The sequence below is a fragment of the Phyllobates terribilis genome, unplaced genomic scaffold (genome assembly GCF_046119375.1).
Source record: "Phyllobates terribilis strain yellow unplaced genomic scaffold, ASM4611937v1 Scaffold_4__5_contigs__length_816908805, whole genome shotgun sequence".
NCBI lineage: Eukaryota > Metazoa > Chordata > Amphibia > Anura > Dendrobatidae > Phyllobates > Phyllobates terribilis.
The window spans coordinates 666075924-666094742 of NW_027362764.1; the positions used below are offsets into that span (position 1 = coordinate 666075924).

The 18819-nt window shown below is 46.4% G+C and overlaps 2 protein-coding genes across 2 annotated transcripts in view; one reads left to right on the top strand and one right to left on the bottom strand.

The window, feature by feature from the left end:
• Window positions 1–18819, bottom strand: part of LOC141265862 (uncharacterized) — a 1005842-nt gene that overhangs the window by 689096 nt on the left and 297927 nt on the right. The window lies entirely within an intron of this gene.
• MRPL53 (mitochondrial ribosomal protein L53) lies at window positions 351–16677 on the top strand. The gene is made up of 3 exons (XM_073676761.1): window positions 351–543; window positions 12763–12875; window positions 15238–16677. Exons 1-3 carry the CDS (start codon window positions 449–451, stop codon window positions 15354–15356), a joined length of 327 nt encoding a protein of 108 aa, XP_073532862.1. The 5' UTR covers window positions 351–448; the 3' UTR covers window positions 15357–16677.

Sequence of the window (18819 nt, forward strand, 5' to 3'; positions counted from 1 at the left end):
TCAAACTTCAAATTTGTTAAAGGAACCCAACTTTTTAGCCCCAAATTCATGCAGTTCATAAAAAGTATATATATATATACACCCCTCCAAGTGAGAGACGACAGCGAACAAGGGGCTCTGCCGCAGGTCACACAGGTGTGCGGCTTTTTTTTATCGCGCACACATGACTGAGAGACCCCGCCGCAGTCACAGCTCACTGCTGTCTGTGGAGCTGGAGACCGCACATCACCTCCAGCCATGTCTCCGCCCCCACTGCGCCACATACTACATTTCCCAGCATGCTTCACTGCCCATCTGCTTCCTCCTCCAGCCATGTCTCCGCCTCCTCCACAGCGCCAGATACTACATTTCCCAACATGCATCGCTGCCCATCAGCTTCCTCTACGGGCGTGAGCGGGGCACTCTGGGATTTGTAGTCTGCAGCTCAGGGGCCCCGTGTGCAGCAAGTATGGCGGCCGCCAAGGGCACGAACGTGGTGTTAAAGGCAGTGCGGAGCATCAGTGTCCGCCTGTGCCCCTTCAGCTACAACGTGCAGTCCACCAGGTGAGCCCGGGGCTGGGGCCGTGTGCAGGGGCCACCGCTGCTGGATTTGGGTACTTGTCACTTTTCGGTTTACTGTCATTAACTCTTTCTGGGGAGGAGAATAGGAAAAACAACAATTTCCCCAAAGCTTTCTTTAATCAGTCTTTACCGTCGTCATTGCCTCCATTCACACATGTGGATATTTAATTGCTTTTCATTTTTTTTTTTTTATCTGAAGCGCATGAAGGAGATGGAGCAATTGTGACATGGTTTTATTGTTATGGTTTTGCATAGTGTTATTGTATTTTTTCCAGGTTGTCATGTAATATTTTTTTGTGTGTGTGTGTAATATATACACTACCGTTCAAAAGTTTGGGGTCACCCAGACAATTTTGTGTTTTCCATGAAAACTCATACTTTTATTTATCAAATGAGTTACAAAATGATTAGAAAATATAGTCCAGACATTGACAAGGTTAGAAATAATGATTTTTATTAGAATAATTTTCTCCTTCAGACTTTGCTTTCGTCAAAGAATGCCCCCTTTGCAGCAATTACAGCATTGCAGACCTTTGGCATTCTAGCTGTTAATTTGCTGAGGTAATCTTGAGAAATTTACCTCCATGCTTCCTGAAGCCCCTCCACAAGTTGGATTGGCTTGATGGGCACTTTTTCCGTACCATACGGTCAATCTTCTCCCACAACAGCTCAATGGGGTTGACATCTGGTGACTGCGCTGGCCACTCCATTACAGATAGAATACCAGCTGCCTGCTTCTTCCCTAAATAGTTCATGTATAATTTGGGGGTGTGCTTTGGGTAATTGTCCGGGTGTAGGATGAAATTTGGTTCCAATCAAGCGCTGTCCACAGGGTATGGCATGGCGTTGCAAAATGGAGTGATAGCCTTCCTTATTCAAAATCCTATTTACCTTGTACAAATCTCCCACTTTACCAGCACCAAAGCAACCCCAGACCATCACATTACCTCCACCATGCTTGACAGATGGTGTCAGGCACTCTTCCAGCATCTTTTCAGTTGTTCTGCGTCTCACAAATGTTCTTCTGTGTGATCCAAACACCTCAAACTTTCATTTGTCAGTCCATAAAACTTTTTTCCAATCTTCCTCTGTCCAATGTCTGTGTTCTTTTGCCCATATTAATCTTTTCCTTTTATTAGCCAGTCTCAGATATGGCTTTTTCTTTGCCACTTTGCCCTGAAGGCCAGTATCCCGGAGTCGCCTCTTCACTGTAGACGTTGACACTGGCGTTTTGCGTGTACTATTTAATGAAGCTGCCAGTTGAGGAGCTGTGAGGTGTCGATTTCTCATTCTAGAGACTCTAATGTACTTGTCTTGTTGCTCAGTTGTGCAGCGGGGCCTCCCACTTCTCTTTCTACTCTGGTTAGAGCCTGTTTGTGCTCTCCTCTGAAGGGAGTAATACACACTGTTGTAGGAAATCTTCAGTTTCTTGCAATTTCTAGCATGGAATAGCCTTCATTTCTAAGAACAAGAATAGACTGTCGAGTTTCACATGAAAGTTCTCTTTTTCTGGCCATTTTGAGAGTTTCATAGAACAAACAAATGTAATGCTCCAGATTCTCAACTAGCTCAAAGGAAGGTCAATTTTATAGCTTCTCAAATCAGCCAAACCGTTTTCAGCTGGGCTAACATACTTGTGCAAGGGTTTTCTAAACATCCATTAGCCTTCTTACATAGTTAGCAAACACAATGTACCATTAAAACACTGGAGTGGTGGTTTTTGGAAATGGGCCTCTATACACCTATGTAGATATTGCAATAAAAACAAGATGTTTGCAGCTAGAATAGTCATTTACCACATGAACAATGTATAGAGTGCATTTAATGTTGGCTTCATTGAAAAAAAATGTGCTTTTCTTTAAAAAATAATGGAATGTCCCCAAACTTTTGAACGGTAGTGTGTAATATATATATATACACAACAACCTGGAATAATAAAACTAATATATATATATTTATTAAATAAAGCGCTTGTGCAGCACTTTTTAATGGCCTATTTTTAAGCCCCCATACACATTAGACAAATGTCGGCCCGGCTGATATTGACGCTTCACTGAGATGCCCACGGGCGAATCAATCAGCCATCAGCCCTTATTACTATAGGTCATCAGTATCACCTGTGTGGGGTGCGACACCTGATGCCCCGCAATCCGCTGTTTCTACCGTCAGTGTCAGCCGGATTTGATCAATTGTGGATCTGCACAGCTGCATAATGGCTGCTGCCGGGTCCTGCACATGTTACTCTGTAGCTAATCGCCCACCACCCCCATCAGTCTGATCACCTCTCCTAAGAGCTAGACAATCCCTTTAAATAGTTCAGGACCAGGTTATTGAACCCCTTAGTGACAAAGCCAATTATGTCCTTAATGACCTGGCTAAATTTTACAATTCTGACCACTGTCAGGCTATGTGCCCATGATGCAGATATGCTGCAGATTTTTTCCACTTCTCCCTGGAGGAAAAACGCATGCGGATTTTACATCCCCATGCGTTTTTCCTCCAGGGAGAAGCGTTTGTCAAGTGTTTTTGCATACATTTCCGCATGCGGGTTGTAAAGCGCTTTTCCAAGCAATTTTAGCATCACTTGGAAGAGTGCTTGACAACTTGGTCACACTATATAAATCTATGCGACCGGCGTGAATTTATATAGTGTGACCAAGTTAATAGTTAAAAAAAAAAAAAAAAAAAGTATAAGGCTGTGTGCCCACGATGCGTTTTTTAAGCGTTTCCGCAGCGGCAAAAATGCTTAAACACATGCCTGCCATGTCCCCCAATGATAATCCGCATGTGCTGTCACATGCTGCTGAAATTTCCGCTGTGGATTATCGTTGCGGAAAAAACCGCAGCACTGCCAATTATTTTGCGGAAGTGCTGCGTTTTCGTCGCCATTGACTTGCATTAGAACGCGCCAATTCCGCAAGACTGCATCTGTACGTGCGTAATTCGCGCGTTCTAATGTGCGGATGGTACCCGGGTGTGGAGGACGGGAGACTCTCCTCCACACCCAGGTACCATAGAAACTGTAAAAACAAGAATAAAGTAAAAAATAAAGATTATATTCACCTTCCGGCGGCCCCCGGACTCCTTCCCTGTGCTTGCCGATAGATCGCGCAGGACTGAAGGACCTGCGGTGACGTCACAGTCATGTGACGGCAGGTCCTTCAGTACAGCGTACCGCGATCTGCCGGCAGCCAGCACAGGAGCGCAGCAACACACGCCGGGCCATCGGAAGGTAAGTATAGGTTTATTTTTTATTTTTTGAAATTCTCTCGGGTCACCGTATATAAATCCATGCTGTTTGCATGGATTTATATAGTGTGACTGAGTTGTCTAGCACTTTCCAAGTGATGCTAAAATCGCTTGGAAAGCGCTTGACAACCCGCATGCAGAAATGCAAGTAAAGAACGCTTCACATCCGCATGTCCCTGGCAGGAAAAACACATGTACAATCCGCATGCGCGTTTTTTTCTGCCAGGGAGATGCAGAAACGCTCAGGAAAAATCCTGAGCATTTCTGCTTCGTGGGCACATAGCCTAAAAATGGTAAAAAATAAAGATTATACTTACCTTCCGATGTTCCCCGCTGCGTCTGGTCTGTTTTACGACTCGCGGTGGTCTAAAAGGACCTTTCATGACGTCATTTAGTCATGTGACAGGTCACGCGACCGCCAGCGTCAGAGATATGTCACACAAAATAGTTAATAAATAACATTTCCCACATGTCTGCTTTACATTAGCATGATTTTTCCAACAAAATTTACAAAACCATTTTTTATATATATATTATATTTTTAGGGACCACAGCACATTTGGAGTGACTTTGGAGGGGTCTATATGACAGAAATACCCAAAAGTGACACCATTCTAAAAACTGCACCCCTCTAGATGCTCCAAACCACATTCAAGAAGTTTATTAACCCTTCAGGTGCTTCACAGGAACTGAAGCAACGTGGAAGAAAAAAATGAAAATTAATTTTTTTTTCACAAAAATTTTACTTCAGACACCAATTTTTTAATTTTTACAAGGGTAACAAGAGAAAATAGACCTAAAAATTTGTTGTGCATTTTCTCCTGAGCACAACGATACCCCATATATGGGGGAAAACCACTGTTTGGGCGCACGGCAGGGCTGAGAAGGGAAGGAGCGCTGTTTAAGTTTTTGAATGCAAAATAGGCTGGAATCGAGCGCGGACGCCATGTAGTGTTTGGGGAGCCCCTGATGTGCCTAAACAGTGGAAACCCCCCACAAGTGACCCCATTTTGGAAACTACACCCCTCAAGGAACTTATCTAGATGTGTGGTGAGCACCCTGAACGTCCAGGTGCTTCACAGAAGTTTATAACATAGAGCTGTGAAAATAAAAAAAATCAAACTTTTTACACAAAAATGATCTTTTAGCCCCAAATTTTTTATTTTCACAAGGGTAAGAGGAGAAAATGGTCCCCAAAAATTGTTATGCATTTTCCCCTAAGTACACCGTTACCCCATATGTGGGGGAAAAAACACTGTTTGAACCACTGTTTGGGCGCACGGCAGCGTTCAGAAGGGAAGGAGCACTTTGACTTTTTGAACGCAAAATTGGCTGAAATCGCGCGCGGACGCCATGTCGTGTTTTGGGAGCCCCTGACGCGCCAAACAGTGGAAACCCCCCACAAGAGACCGAATTTTAGAAACTACACTCCTCAAGGATTTTATCAAGGGGTATAATGAGCATTTTGAACCCAGACGTACAACACAGAATTTGATAACATTAGGTCATCATTTTGAGTATGTTGTCATTAGTCTTGAGTGCAAATGCTCGCTACGCGAGTTTGCATTGGGTGCTCGGGTCCTTGAGTGACATGCTAGAGGCCCCTCATGTTTCGTGTCTGTTAGACACCCCAAAAAAAAAAAAAAAAACATGCTGGGATTGCCTGGGTATTGCAGGCAATCTCCACGTTTTTTTTTTTTTTTTGGGCTGTATAACAGCTGCAAAACATATGGGGCGAACATGTTACTCGAGCACCCGCGATATTCGGTGCATACCCGAGTACCCAATGCAAACTCACGTAGCGAGCACTTGCGCTCAACACTAGTCGCCAGATAATCGTCATTTGTTTTTTCTTTACTTTTGAAAAAAATCCCAACACAACCTTAACAGCAAAGAATGGAAAAAATATATATGTTTTTCATTTTATAATTTTTATCTAACGAAGGGCATGACAAAAGGGGATTTGATTTGTTATTTTTTTGCTTTTGATCAAAAGGAACAGATAGGAAAAATTCCCTATTAAATTCTGAGTACCCGCTGGCAGGTTGCACCCGCCATTTTTTTTTTTTTTTTATACAGGAAGATGACGGAGGGTTAGGGAGATGGATCAGATTCGGGGGGCATCATTTCTCTCTCCTCTGACATGTACTGTATTTTTCGGACCATAAGACGCACTTTTTGGGAGGAAAATGGGGAATGTGTCTTTTGGTCCAAAAGTAACTTACTGGTGGTGGTGGAGTGGGATCAGCGGCTGCAGAAGAGGTGTCTGCCTGGGGGCAGGTGTCTTGTTTTGAGCGGCTTCCGGTGCACGCGGCCATCTTTCTGAAGCTGATCTACAGGAAAATTGCCGCCAGAGCCAGTGCATGTACTCTGCCATGCCGGCGGCCATTTTCCTGCAGATCACAGCTTCAGAAAGATGGCCGCGATCACTGGAAGCCGCTCTGCCACGCTACTCACAGCAAGACACCGGCCCCGGTACCAGGCCCCGGGGTCCCAGCCACCAATCTCCCAAGCCCCCAGGGCCAGCCACCACTCACCCATGCCCCAAGACCCCAGCCACAGCACCAGGCCCGGCTTCCTGAAGGACCCTGCCTCCTGTGACCCCTGCTCCACCGCCCCTCCAGGTAAGATACCTAATCAGAGTATAAGATGGACCCCCATCTTATAAAAAATATTTTTTTCCTATTTTCCACCCCAAAATTTGGGGTGCGTCTTATAGTCCGAAAAATACGGTATATCATGTCAAAGGAGAGAGGAATCATTGGAACTGCAGGGACAAATCACGGCGATCACGTGATTGGGGACCGTAAATTATATTCTCCAGGGTCTGGGTAGCCGAGACACCGGAGAATTTCCGACTCTGAGGGACTCTACAGCCTTTTTCCTGATCGCCGTTTTAAAACGGCAGTGAGGGAATAAGGCCCCTTAACGGCCACTGTTTTAACCATGTTCCCGACCAGGCAAATGTTTATTTCACACATTGGCGTCATTTTGGCTGGCTTATTAGCGCCAGTCACAGGGGAGTGTAGCCTCCTGGCGCACAGCAGAGCAAACTGGGCCTCCAGGACTTAATAGCTCCTTCTCCCTCCCTAGACCCAGTGATCACAGGAGCACTGTGGTGGGAGGAGGACGCACGGACAGCGCTTCCTATAAGGGCTTGTGCCGACAAGTGTATTTTCTGGTCCGAGTGCGATCCGGTAAAGCATCAGATCGCACTCGGGCTAATGTTTTTTTGTTTTTTTTCCTCTGACAGTCTCCCAGCATGCCTGAATTTCATCCAGCATTTGGATTGCACTTGCCATGCAAGTCAATGGGTGTGTGGAAATCATTTCACTGCATTCAGATGACATCTGAGTGCAGTCCAATTTCCACGCACTGACAGAATGGAGAAGATGGGAATTTTATTTCTCAATCGTCTTCTTATCCTAGAGAATCTGATTGCACTCTGATCAGAGTGTGATTAGCATTATTGGCCCAATTCTCTCGGATTAGAGAGCCTACGGCCGTCTGCTTGCCCTCACTATTAGTGTTGAGCGATACCTTCCGATATCAGGAAATATCGTATCGGATTGGATCGGGCCGATACCCAAAAAGTATCGGATATCGCCGATTCCGATACCGGAAACCAATGCAAGTCAATGGGACACAAATATCGGAATGAAAATAAACCCTTTCTTTCCTTGTAGGTTAATTCTACATGAAGTAAAACAACTAAGAATAATGTAGAATGACATGAAAAGCCGGCAATTCATCAGCGGCATACACCGGTACCCGACAATTTACAACAGAAAGAATAGAGCTTCACACATAGATTAGGTAGAACCATGTCAGTCACATATATATGAAGTACAGTGACAGTGTTGCTTACTGTACTTGTCATTTAGTGTAAAGGATTTATTTAAAAAAATATTAGTGTTTTCATGCACCGTCTCTTTAAGAAAGCCGGCCGGCAATTCAGCATCTGTACCCGACAATTTATAACAGACAGAATAGAGCTTCACACATAGATTAGATAGATAGAAACATGTCAGTCACATATATATGAAGTACTGTGACAGTGTTGCTTACTGTACTTGTCATTTAGTGTTAAAATAAAGGATTTATTTAAAAAAAAAACGGCGTGGGGTTCCCCTTAATTTTAGGCTCTAGCGGAGGTTAAGCAGACAGCTGGGGCAAATGTTTGAAGCCTGGGAAGGGGGTAATACCCACGGAGCTTCCCAGGCTACTAATATCAGCCCCCAGCTGAATACCTAGCCTTTACTAGCTATTAAAATGGGGGAACCCCCCAAAAAAAATAACGTGGGGTCCCCCCTAATTTAATAGCTAGCACAGGCTAGGCAGACAGCTGGGGGCTGATATTAATAGCCCAGGAAGGGTGCCATGAATATTGGCCCCCTCCCAGGCTAGAAACACCAGCCGTCAGCCGCCCCAGAAATGGCGCATCCATAGGATGCGCCAATTCTGGCACTTAGCCTCGCTCTTCCCACTGCCCTGTAGCGGTGGCAGTGGGGTAATAGGGCTGGGGTTGATGTCAGCTTATAATGTCAGATGACATCAAGCCCAGGTTAGTAATGGAGAGGCGTCTATAAGACACCCCCATTACTAACCCCATAGTCAAAGTTAAAGAAAAACACAAACACCCAGAATAAAGTCCTTTAATTGAAATAAACACACAATTCTTTATTGTTCTAAATTAAACCATACTTACCATCACGCCCATTCCAGCTGAAGCCAACGATCTCCTGCAATAAAAGAAAAATAATAAAGCAACATCATCCTTACCTTTCAATGGTTCCCAGGACAGCTCCAGCTCTGCTACATCGAGATGACAGGCTGGACCGCAGCAGAACGCTGCCATCCAGCCTGTCATCCCGCAGACACTGAGAAGCGCAGGCATGCTTGCGCTCCTCAGTGTCTCTCTGTGACGTCATCCAGATGAGCCGAGTTCATGTCCAATGAACTCAGCTCACCTCATGCACGTCACTGACAGCGTGGGAAAATTCTCACGCTGAAGTGCTGAGTGCAGGAGAATTTTCCCACGCTGTCAGTGACGTACATGAGGTGAGCTGAGTTCATTGGACATGACCTCGGCTCATCTGGATGCCGTCACAGCCAGACACTGAGGAGTGGAAGTATGCCTGCGCTTCTCAGTGTCTGCGGGATGACAGGATGGATGGCAGCGTTCTGCTGCGGTCCAGCCTGTCATCTCGATGTAGCAGAGCTGAAGCTGTCGTGGGAGCCATGGAAAGGTAAGGATGAGGTTGCTTTATTATTTTACTTTTATTGCAGGAGATCGTTGGCTTCAGCTGGAATGGGCGTGATGGTAAGTATGGTTTAATTTAGAACAATAAAGAATTGTGTGTTTATTTCAATTAAAGGACTTTATTCTGGGTGTTGTGTTTTTTTAAATACTTTACTAGAAATTCATGGTGGTCATGTCTAATATTGGCGTGACCCCATGAGCTTAGGGCCAGCTGATAATGCCAAGCTGGCCTTAACCCCTTTATTACCCAGTGAGCCACCGCACCAGGGCCCTGGATGAGTTGGGTACAGCGCCAGAAGATGGCGCTTCTATGAACGCGCCATTTTCCGGGGCGGCTGCGGACTGCAATTTGCAGCGGGGGTGGCCCAGAAAGCTTGGGTCTCCCTGCGCTGCGGATTCCAGCCCCCAGCTGCCTAGTTGTATCTGGCTGGGCACAAAAATAGGGCGAAGCCCCACGCATTTTTTTTTAATTATTTCATGAATTTCCTGAAATAATTAAAAAAAAATTGACGTGGGGCTTTGCACTATATTTGTGTCCAGCCAGGTACAGCAGGCAGGAACGGGCTGCCCCCAACCACCAGCTGCCTATTTGTACCTGGTTGGACACAACAATATAGGGAAGCCCTTTTTTTCTTAATTATTCCATGAATTTCATGAAATAATTAAAAAAAACAAAACGTGGAGCTTCTCCCTATTTTTGTGTCCAGCCAGGTACAACTAGACAGCTGGGGGATGGAATCTGCAGCGCAGGGAGGCCCAAGCTTTCTGCCCCCCCCGCTGAAAATTGCAGTCTGCAGCCACCCCGGAAAATGGCGCGTTCATAGAAGCTGGATGTTGTACCTGGCTGGCATACAAAAATATGGCGAAGCCCACGTCAAAAGTTTTGGGAAAAATTAATTAAAAAATAAATAATAATTTAGGGACTGCATCTTTATTAACTCCTCAAATGTCATTTAGTGTTAAAATAAAGGATTTATTTAAAAAAAAAATGGCGTGGGATCCCCCATAATTTTAGTCTCTAGCGGAGGTTAAGCAGACGGCTGGGGCAGATGTTTGAAGCCTGGGAAGGGGGTAAAACCCACGGAGCTTCCCAGGCTACTAATATCAGCCCCCAGCTGAATACCTAGCCTTTACTAGCTATTAAAATGGGGGACCCCCCCCAAAAAAAATGACGTGGGGTCCCCCCTATTTTAATAGCTAGCAAAGGCTAGGCAAACAGCTGGGGGCTGATATTAATAGCCCAGGAAGGGTGCCATGAATATTGGCCCCCTCCCAGGCTAGAAACACCAGCCGTCCCAGAAATGGCGCATCCATAGGATGCGCCAATTCTGGCACTTAGCCTCGCTCTTCCACGCTGCCCTGGTGCGGTGGCAGGGGGTAATAGTGGTGGGGTTCATGTCAGCGCCAGCTGCCATGAAGCCCAGGTTAGTAATGATGGGCGTCTATAAGACACCCCCATTACTAACCTACAAAGTGTTAAAAAGAAAAAACACACACTACACCCAGAAAAAAATAATTTATTTGAAATAAAACACACAATTTTATTTAATTCTTAGTTTACTAAAAATAATAGTTACCTGTCCACGTTCCTGCGCTGATCTCCCATGCACAGCTGTCACATCTGGAGATGGTGACAGCTGTCATGGCTGCTGTAAGCTCACGCTGCCGGGAACACGTCCGCTCCCGGCAGCGGGAGCCACTGACTGAGGTCACCGGAGTGCATTCAGGCAGCGCAGCTCCGGAGACCTCCTTTACGGCACTGCTGTACCGTGGGAATTTCTCACGATACAGCAGGGCCGTAAAGGAGCTAACCGGAGCAGCGCTGCCTGAACTCCGGTGAACCCTTACGGCCCCGTCATTCTAGCGGCGGCAGCGGTTCAGAGCGGTCACATTCTATGTGGCTGCTCTGAACTGGAGATCTTCGTGGGACACTCGTGGACTACTACGGAGGGGTAAGGATAAGGTTGTGGTTTATTATTTTATATTTTATTACAGGAGATCGATGGCTTCGGGGAATTAGGTGTCTAGGTGAGTATAGGTGTAGTTTTTTATTTTTTACTTTATTTTAGGTGGCGATCGGCGGGGACAGGTAATATATGAACTAATTTCTTTTAGGTAACCACTGGCCACCAATGACATGTATTTAACATTTATTGGGGACACAGTAGGGCAATTTAAATAGCAGGATCAGGCTGATGGGAACTACTGCTCCCATCGAGCTGATCCTGCTGGCAGGAGTGGACGGGGGACAGACATAGGCCGATGGGAGTAGTAGTGTCACATCGGCCTATGTCTGCCTGCACGCACACACCTGCACACATCACACAGACACCGCGCACACCCGCACAAACATCGCACAGACACCCCGCACACACACCCCGCACACATCGCACACACCCCGCACACACCCGCACAAACATCGCACACACACCCCGCACACACACCCCGCACACACACTAATCATGACGGGTCTGGGAGGTGAGGCTGACCTGTGCGGCCGTGGGAAAGTTCATGTGAGTTCATGCAGTCAAGCATGAACTCACATGAACCCTCTGAGGGCACCGCGGCGACTTCAAATGAACAGCTGATCGGCATCACCTGATACCTCAGCTGTTCATTTGAAATAACCGGCGGGAAAGCGCAGCACAGAACGGGAAAGCCGGCGGTGAAGTCTTTTCACTGCCGGCTTCCCCGCCCGGGTCCTTCGCTCCTTGGTGCTGCGCTCCCCGCCCGGTCCTAATTTACGATTGGGATTGGAGGTGGCGAGGGGAGCGGAGGATCGGGGTGGGAGGCTGCGGGGAAGCAGTATGGGGCTGTGTGATTGTTTAAAAGCCGCCGGCTTTTAAACAATCAGGAGAATTCTCCCCCGCTGGGATGGAATTCTGATGACAGGCTGGATCGCGCTGCCATCCAACTTGTCATCCTTCACAGACACTGCAGAGCGCAGGCATTATGGGAACTTCCGATTCCGGTATCCGATATTGTAAAAGTATCGGAATTAAGTATCGGAATTCCGATACCGCGAATATCGGCCGATACCCGATATTACAGTATCGGAATGCTCAACACTACTCACTATATATATTGCTTTTTAGAGCTGTATATATAGCAATCAGGAAGGCAGAGACGTTCTCTGCCTTCTCTACGTGTAGCGTGGCTGCCTCATATCCATAGAGGTATGCCACCACTGCACAACCATTTCTGAAGGACTGCGACTTGAAGGACTGCGACTTGACCATTTTTTTCACATGACCTCAGGTCACAATTTTTCTGAGCATACAGCTGCGTGACACATCACCTTGTGGTCCCAGGCCTATTCTGACTTGGCCGAAATGTGAACACGCTGATTGGCTGCAGTGGTTCCATGTCGCCTCCCCCTCATCCCCTGGATGTTGGTCCCAGCAGACTGACAGGTAATGCAGCAGTGAGGAGGAGGTGCGGTGACAGTCCAGAAGAGGGGAAGCCTTTTGTTTTTTTCCCTGTTACTATGTGACCTAGACAAACACCATGATCTTCATCCTCACACTGAGCATTTTCTTTCATTGATTTTCATCAGATCTCAGGCCATTGCAGAAATCTGCATAGTATTCACATGGCCTTATAGAACAACATGGCTAGTAAGGCCCTGATTTATGTAGTCACATTTTGCCTGATATATTTATCTATATGTCTTAATGCTTCTTTTGCAGAGAATTTTTGGAAGTTATCAACTCCAAAAAAATCCGCACCACAAATATAAACTGCAAGATAGATGTTGATGTGAGGCATGACAACTCCGAGCCCATAGTAGACATTTTGTTTGGTAAGTTTCAGAAGTTAATGACGACCTACCCTGGGAGAAGTGTATTTTATCTGAAAGCTCATTAGAACAAGAAAAAATAATTATCCAATAAAACTAAATACAAAAAAAAAACATACATGTCAGACACATCATGTAATAGGTTGACTCCCATGTACAGACCGTGGTGTCACACAGTATAGAACCACAGAATCACTGTATATTGTGGTATTATAATGTTTGCTTATTAAAAAAAAAAACGTTAGGCCGACTCCCATCATGCCTATCTACATAACTACATAATGCAACAACTTGTAAAGCATTTTTTTAGTTAGATTTAATTATTTTTTTTTTATGGAGAAGATAATTTTTCAACAATGCAAAAAAACCCTAAAACTTTGGCAGAGGAACGTGTGAAGTGTCGATGCTGGACTACATTTTGGTTTTTCAGTTTTTGCTTAGATTCTCATATATTTACACAGTTTTTTGAAGTTTTCAAAAACAACCGAAGCCACTGCAGGAGATGGGAGATGTTCTGCTTTTGGAGGAGTTATCCTTTTCCTGAAGCCATTTTAAAGAGAACCTTTCACTGGATTTTTCATTCAAAGTGATTGCTGCTCCTCTGATTCTGGGAATTTTTTTTTTCTGTGCCCCACTGTAGGTTCACACGACCGATGTTTGCCCAGGTTGAGTTTGCCCAGGTTGAGTTTGCCCAGGTTGAGTTTGCCCAGGTTGATCACTTGGATCAAAATCAGATATGTCTTCGTCGTCTTTCCATGGACCACTCAGTCCGAAGAAAAATTCAGACTTGTGTAGAGTCCAAAAGAATATTATAGGTACAAGTGCTATCTGTGAAAATTTAGTGTATACCTCAGAACTTCTGTCATAGAGGCGAAAAAACAAATGCTCACAGAGAAGTTCTGTGATGTACACCCAGTTGGTTGGTGGGAAAGTTTGCATCTTTATTAGCAGGAGGGAACATAACTTTGGAACAGTGGGGCACAGAGAAAATCTGTTCCAAAATCAGTGCAGCGGCACCAGTTTGGAACAATTTTTTTTTTTCCTAAAGTGTTTTTTGCGTTCTTTTGATTTGACAGTGCTAACTTGGAGCAGATTCCATCAGGATCTACTTCAGAGAAGTGCCATTCACTTTTCTCTTTCCACTAGGTGTTAATTACTTCTAGAGCGCCTCATAGACTATAAATGTCTGGGTGGTCCACACTTTACTCTGCAGTGACGTTCTAAAATGTCTGTGCAGGGAGCTGCTTCTACGAGATTGTACATCGGTGGGAACGAGGAGCTGACTGTCAGACACAGCCAGACTCCCCTGAGAAAAAAGAGGAGTATGGATTATTACTGTGTTTGCCTTCTTGATAGATTATATATATATATATATAATATATATATATATATATATATCTCTATTATACACCGCTGAACCAGGTGGGCAGCTGTCAGTCAGATACAGCCAAACTCCTGATAGAAAAGGTTAACATGGTTTACTGCCATGTTTGCCTTCTCCATCGTTGTATACACAGTGCTGAGACAGCGCTTGTATATACATAATGGGAAGCACTAAAAGCTCAGCACAGGGTGTAGGGAGGGAGCGGGAGCTGCTGGGTCCTAGGAGACCGATGCAGCTAGGAGCCTGAATTTCAAGTGTTCCTTTGGCTAATTGCCTTAGTTAAATTGGAAATTGGCAATGAAAATAATGTATTAATATATTTAATTGAACCCCCAAAGGTCTCCCGTATGGGTGACAGTGAAATAAAGTAAAAAAAAAAAAAAAAGAGAATTTTTTAAAAGAAAAGCTGTTTAAAAGCTCATACACGATAAAACCGAAAAATGTACCCGGTTGGGAATGGGGGGAAATATGGCCCAGTCTTGAACTAGTTAAAAACCTCTTCAGAAAAGTGGGAAAAAAAACCTTTACACAAACTCATATGAACAGCTAAAGTGGATTTTCCATTGAATTGAATGGGAAGTGTTTTCAAGGCATTTTTTAAATGATTTCTGAGGAGGATTTTTGAGAGGATCCAGTCCAAGAAAAAAGCAAACAACTTGGGTAATTATCAGCTATCCACTCCATAGGTCATACCTGCTAGATTGGTGGGTGTCCAACCTCTAAACCCTCCCCCCCCCATTGTCACAAAGAGTAGTGGTCGATACGGTATTGACAGCCCAGGACGTTGCTTGATTCTCTCCGTCGGCCATGCCACTATTGCTTCATTCAACAAGGGACATGAGACCCCAATCCTGGTCATCAGTGTGTGTTTCAGTGCCCCACATCAGGATACCCCTTTAAATCTAGCTTTGTATAAGCTGTAGGATGGTCCTATATGAAATCCTATCTCTAAAACTGAACCGATGTTTCTCCTGATTGCAGGTGACGGTGAGCGGCTGGTGTTTAAATCTGAGAACGTGACCTCTAAGGAGATGTTGGCGAAACTGAGCGCCGTCTGCTCCGCTAAAGACCAACAGGCCAAGGACAGCGCGAAGAAATAAGCTGCAGCCCCTCCTGTGTCCTCGGCGCGTGGAGGAGCCATTCCTGTTATTTATTTTTTTGCATCGGACTCAAACCAGGATCTAGAAATCCTCTTATATTTATACTGCACTTCAAAGTTGGAGTTTCTTTATTAAAAAAATAAAAAAATAGCAAAATAAAAAAAATGCTAAGTAAATAAAAAGGAGAATGTGTCACTTATAATAGCCAGGCACTCCTGCTCTCATGTTCCAAATGTTAGTAAATTTGGGGTTATATCTTTCGGATCCTCCCCGCTTAGATATCTGGTTTATAGGCAATATAAAAACATTTCTTTATTGCTGTTTTAGTCCATCTGAAAATTAATGTAAATCTATACAAAACCGTTAGAATCTGAGGGGTTGTCCGGGCATGTAGTGTAATCTGGGTGTACCTAGGCTGCAGAATGCTGACAGTTAGTAATTTGCTCCCTGTCACCATTCTGCTCCATTGCCTAGATACAGACATGCCAAGCGACCAGCCTCTCTCCTGAGGAGCTGGTGAAAAGCAGGGCCGTGGAGTCAGAGCCCACTCGACTCCTAAAATATATAATAAATTGGGTACAGTAGTTCAATGCAGTTTGTGGGGAATATTTTTTCATAAGAATTTGGGAAAGTTATGAAATGTCCTATAAATGTCTGTCCTATTCCTGATCTAGGGGTCTAAACTTTTAGATGAGATGAATCTGTGCTACAGTAAATTTATCACTTAATCATGAGCCATGTATGAGGGAGTCAGAGTCGCTGTCATGGAAATTGAGGAGTCTGAGGTTTGGCTTGCTGACTCCTCAGCCCTGGTGAAAAGCCCACTAGTTTTCCTGTCTGGCAGAGTCTAGTCAGTGATGTTACAACAGACACCACCCCCAGTTTCTGCATGACTCTCCTCCCTCACTGCAGCAACCTGTTCACAGGGAACCAGAGCTATAACAATGCTCTGATCCTCACTGCAGAAGCGCTATAAAAATGGTGGTCAGCTACATGTGAACGGGTTGTCAGCACTGCTGCAGTGAGGGAGAGATAATCAGACCCTTTTAATACCACTGACACAGCTGATTGGACTGAGCTGTTCCATCAGCTGGTCTCTGTACAGTCACAGTCCCGCCTCCTTACAGCTGCTTGGGAAGCTGTAACCCAATCAGCAGTTCACATAGATGGAGGGAGTGGACAGAGGAGAGTCTGCTGTAGACTGGGGAAGGTGTCTGTGGCTGGAGCAGGGGGGAGGGTCAGGCAGAGATTGGCGGAGGTGTCTGGCTGGAGCAGGGGGGAGGGTCAGGCAGAGATTGGCGGAGGTGTCTGTGGCTGGAGCAGGGGGGAGGGTCAGGTAGAGATTGGCGGAGGTGTCTGGCTGGAGCAGGGGGGAGGGTCAGGCATAGATTGGCGGAGGTGTCTGTGGCTAGAGCAGGGGGGGAGGGTCAGGAAGAAGTTGGCGGAGGTGTCTGTGGCTGGAGCAGGGGGGGAGGGTCAGGCAGAGATTGGCGGAGGTGTCTGTGGCTGGAGCAGGGGGGGGGAGGGTCAGGCAGAGATTGGCAGAGGTGTCTGGCTGGAGCAGGGGGGAGCGACAGGCAGAGATTGGGGGAGGTGTCTGTGGCAGGAGCAGTGGGGAGGGTCAGGCAGAGATTGGTGGAGGTGTCTGGCTGGAGCAGGGGGGAGCGACAGGCAGAGATTGGGGGAGGTGTCTGTGGCTGGAGCAGGGGGGGAGGGTCAGGCAGAGATTGGGGGAGGTGTCTGGCTGGAGCAGGGGGGGAGGGTCAGGCAGAGATTGGGGGAGGTGTCTGGCTGGAGCAGGGGGGGAGGGTCAGGCAGAGATTGGGGGAGGTGTCTGGCTGGAGCAGGGGGGGGAGGGTCAGGCAGAGATTGGGGGAGGTGTCTGGCTGGAGCAGGGGGGGAGGGTCAGGCAGAGATTGGGGGAGGTGTCTGGCTGGAGCAGGGGGGGAGGGTCAGGCAGAGATTGGGGGAGGTGTCTGGCTGGAGCAGGGGGGGAGGGTCAGGCAGAGATTGGGGGAGGTGTCTGGCTGGAGCAGGGGGGGAGGGTCAGGCAGAGATTGGGGGAGGTGTCTGGCTGGAGCAGGGGGGGAGGGTCAGGCAGAGATTGGGGGAGGTGTCTGGCTGGAGCAGGGGGGGAGGGTCAGGCAGAGATTGGGGGAGGTGTCTGGCTGGAGCAGGGGGGGAGGGTCAGGCAGAGATTGGGGGAGGTGTCTGGCTGGAGCAGGGGGGGAGGGTCAGGCAGAGATTGGGGGAGGTGTCTGGCTGGAGCAGGGGGGGAGGGTCAGGCAGAGATTGGGGGAGGTGTCTGGCTGGAGCAGGGGGGGAGGGTCAGGCAGAGATTGGGGGAGGTGTCTGTGGCTGGAGCAGGGGGGAGCGACAGGCAGAGATTGGGGGAGGTGTCTGTGGCTGGAGCAGGGGGGGAGCGACAGGCAGAGATTGGGGGAGGTGTCTGTGGCTGGAGCAGGGGGGGAGGGTCAGGCAGAGATTGGGGGAGGTGTCTGGCTGGAGCAGGGGGGGAGGTGTCTGTTGTGACATCACCTACTAGACTCTGCCAGACAGGAAAACTAGTGGGCTTTTCACCAGCTCCTCCAGAATCAGGAGAGAGGCTTGGTCACATGGCATGTCTATATCTAGGTAATGGAGCAGAATCCTGACAGGGAGCAAATTACAAACTGTCAGCATTCTGCAGCCTGGATACACACAGATTATACTAAATGCCCGGTCAGCCTCTACTTTGTGGTCATAAATCAGTGGAGAGGGGTTCAGAAAAACAGAAATAGGGAGTTTATAACCTTTCTCAGAGCAAGCTCACTGACGGACTCTTGGTTGACTCATTCAGCAATAGATAGTGCAACACAGAGGCTATAGAAGGCAAATGGTGCAATTTTTCTTAAAGGGAATCTGTCAGCTTGTTTTTGCTATGAGACAAGCAGGCCTCATTCTAGTGATGTGTCACGGGGCTGCTTGATGTAGTTTCAATAAAATCACTGTTTTACCAGCAGAAGATTATTTCTAGAGGACTAGATAACTTGTGCCATGTAGTCCTCCTGTGTTGTATAAATCCGCCCCCACTACAGATTGGCAGCTTTCTGCTTATTCACAGTGTACACAGGAAGCTGACAATCAGTGGTGTGGACGGGTTATACTGAGTTCAGCATTCAGAGGACTGGTAGTTCTGCAACAGACAAAAAATGACTTTTTTTTTTTTTTTTTTTAAATTACAGCAAGCAGCCCAGTAAGTGATACATTGCTGGAATCAGGGTCTCTGCCCCTACATCATGCTGCTGTCAGATTCCACAGCAAAAACCCAGTGACAGATTCCCTTTAATGACAACTTTTAAAATAGAGTATTTTTAGACAAAAACACATGCATTTAAATAAGAAAAAAGTAACTCCCAGATGATTATCTTCTTTAACCAGTTCAAGACTGGGCCATTTACCCCTCGTTCCTGACCAATCCATT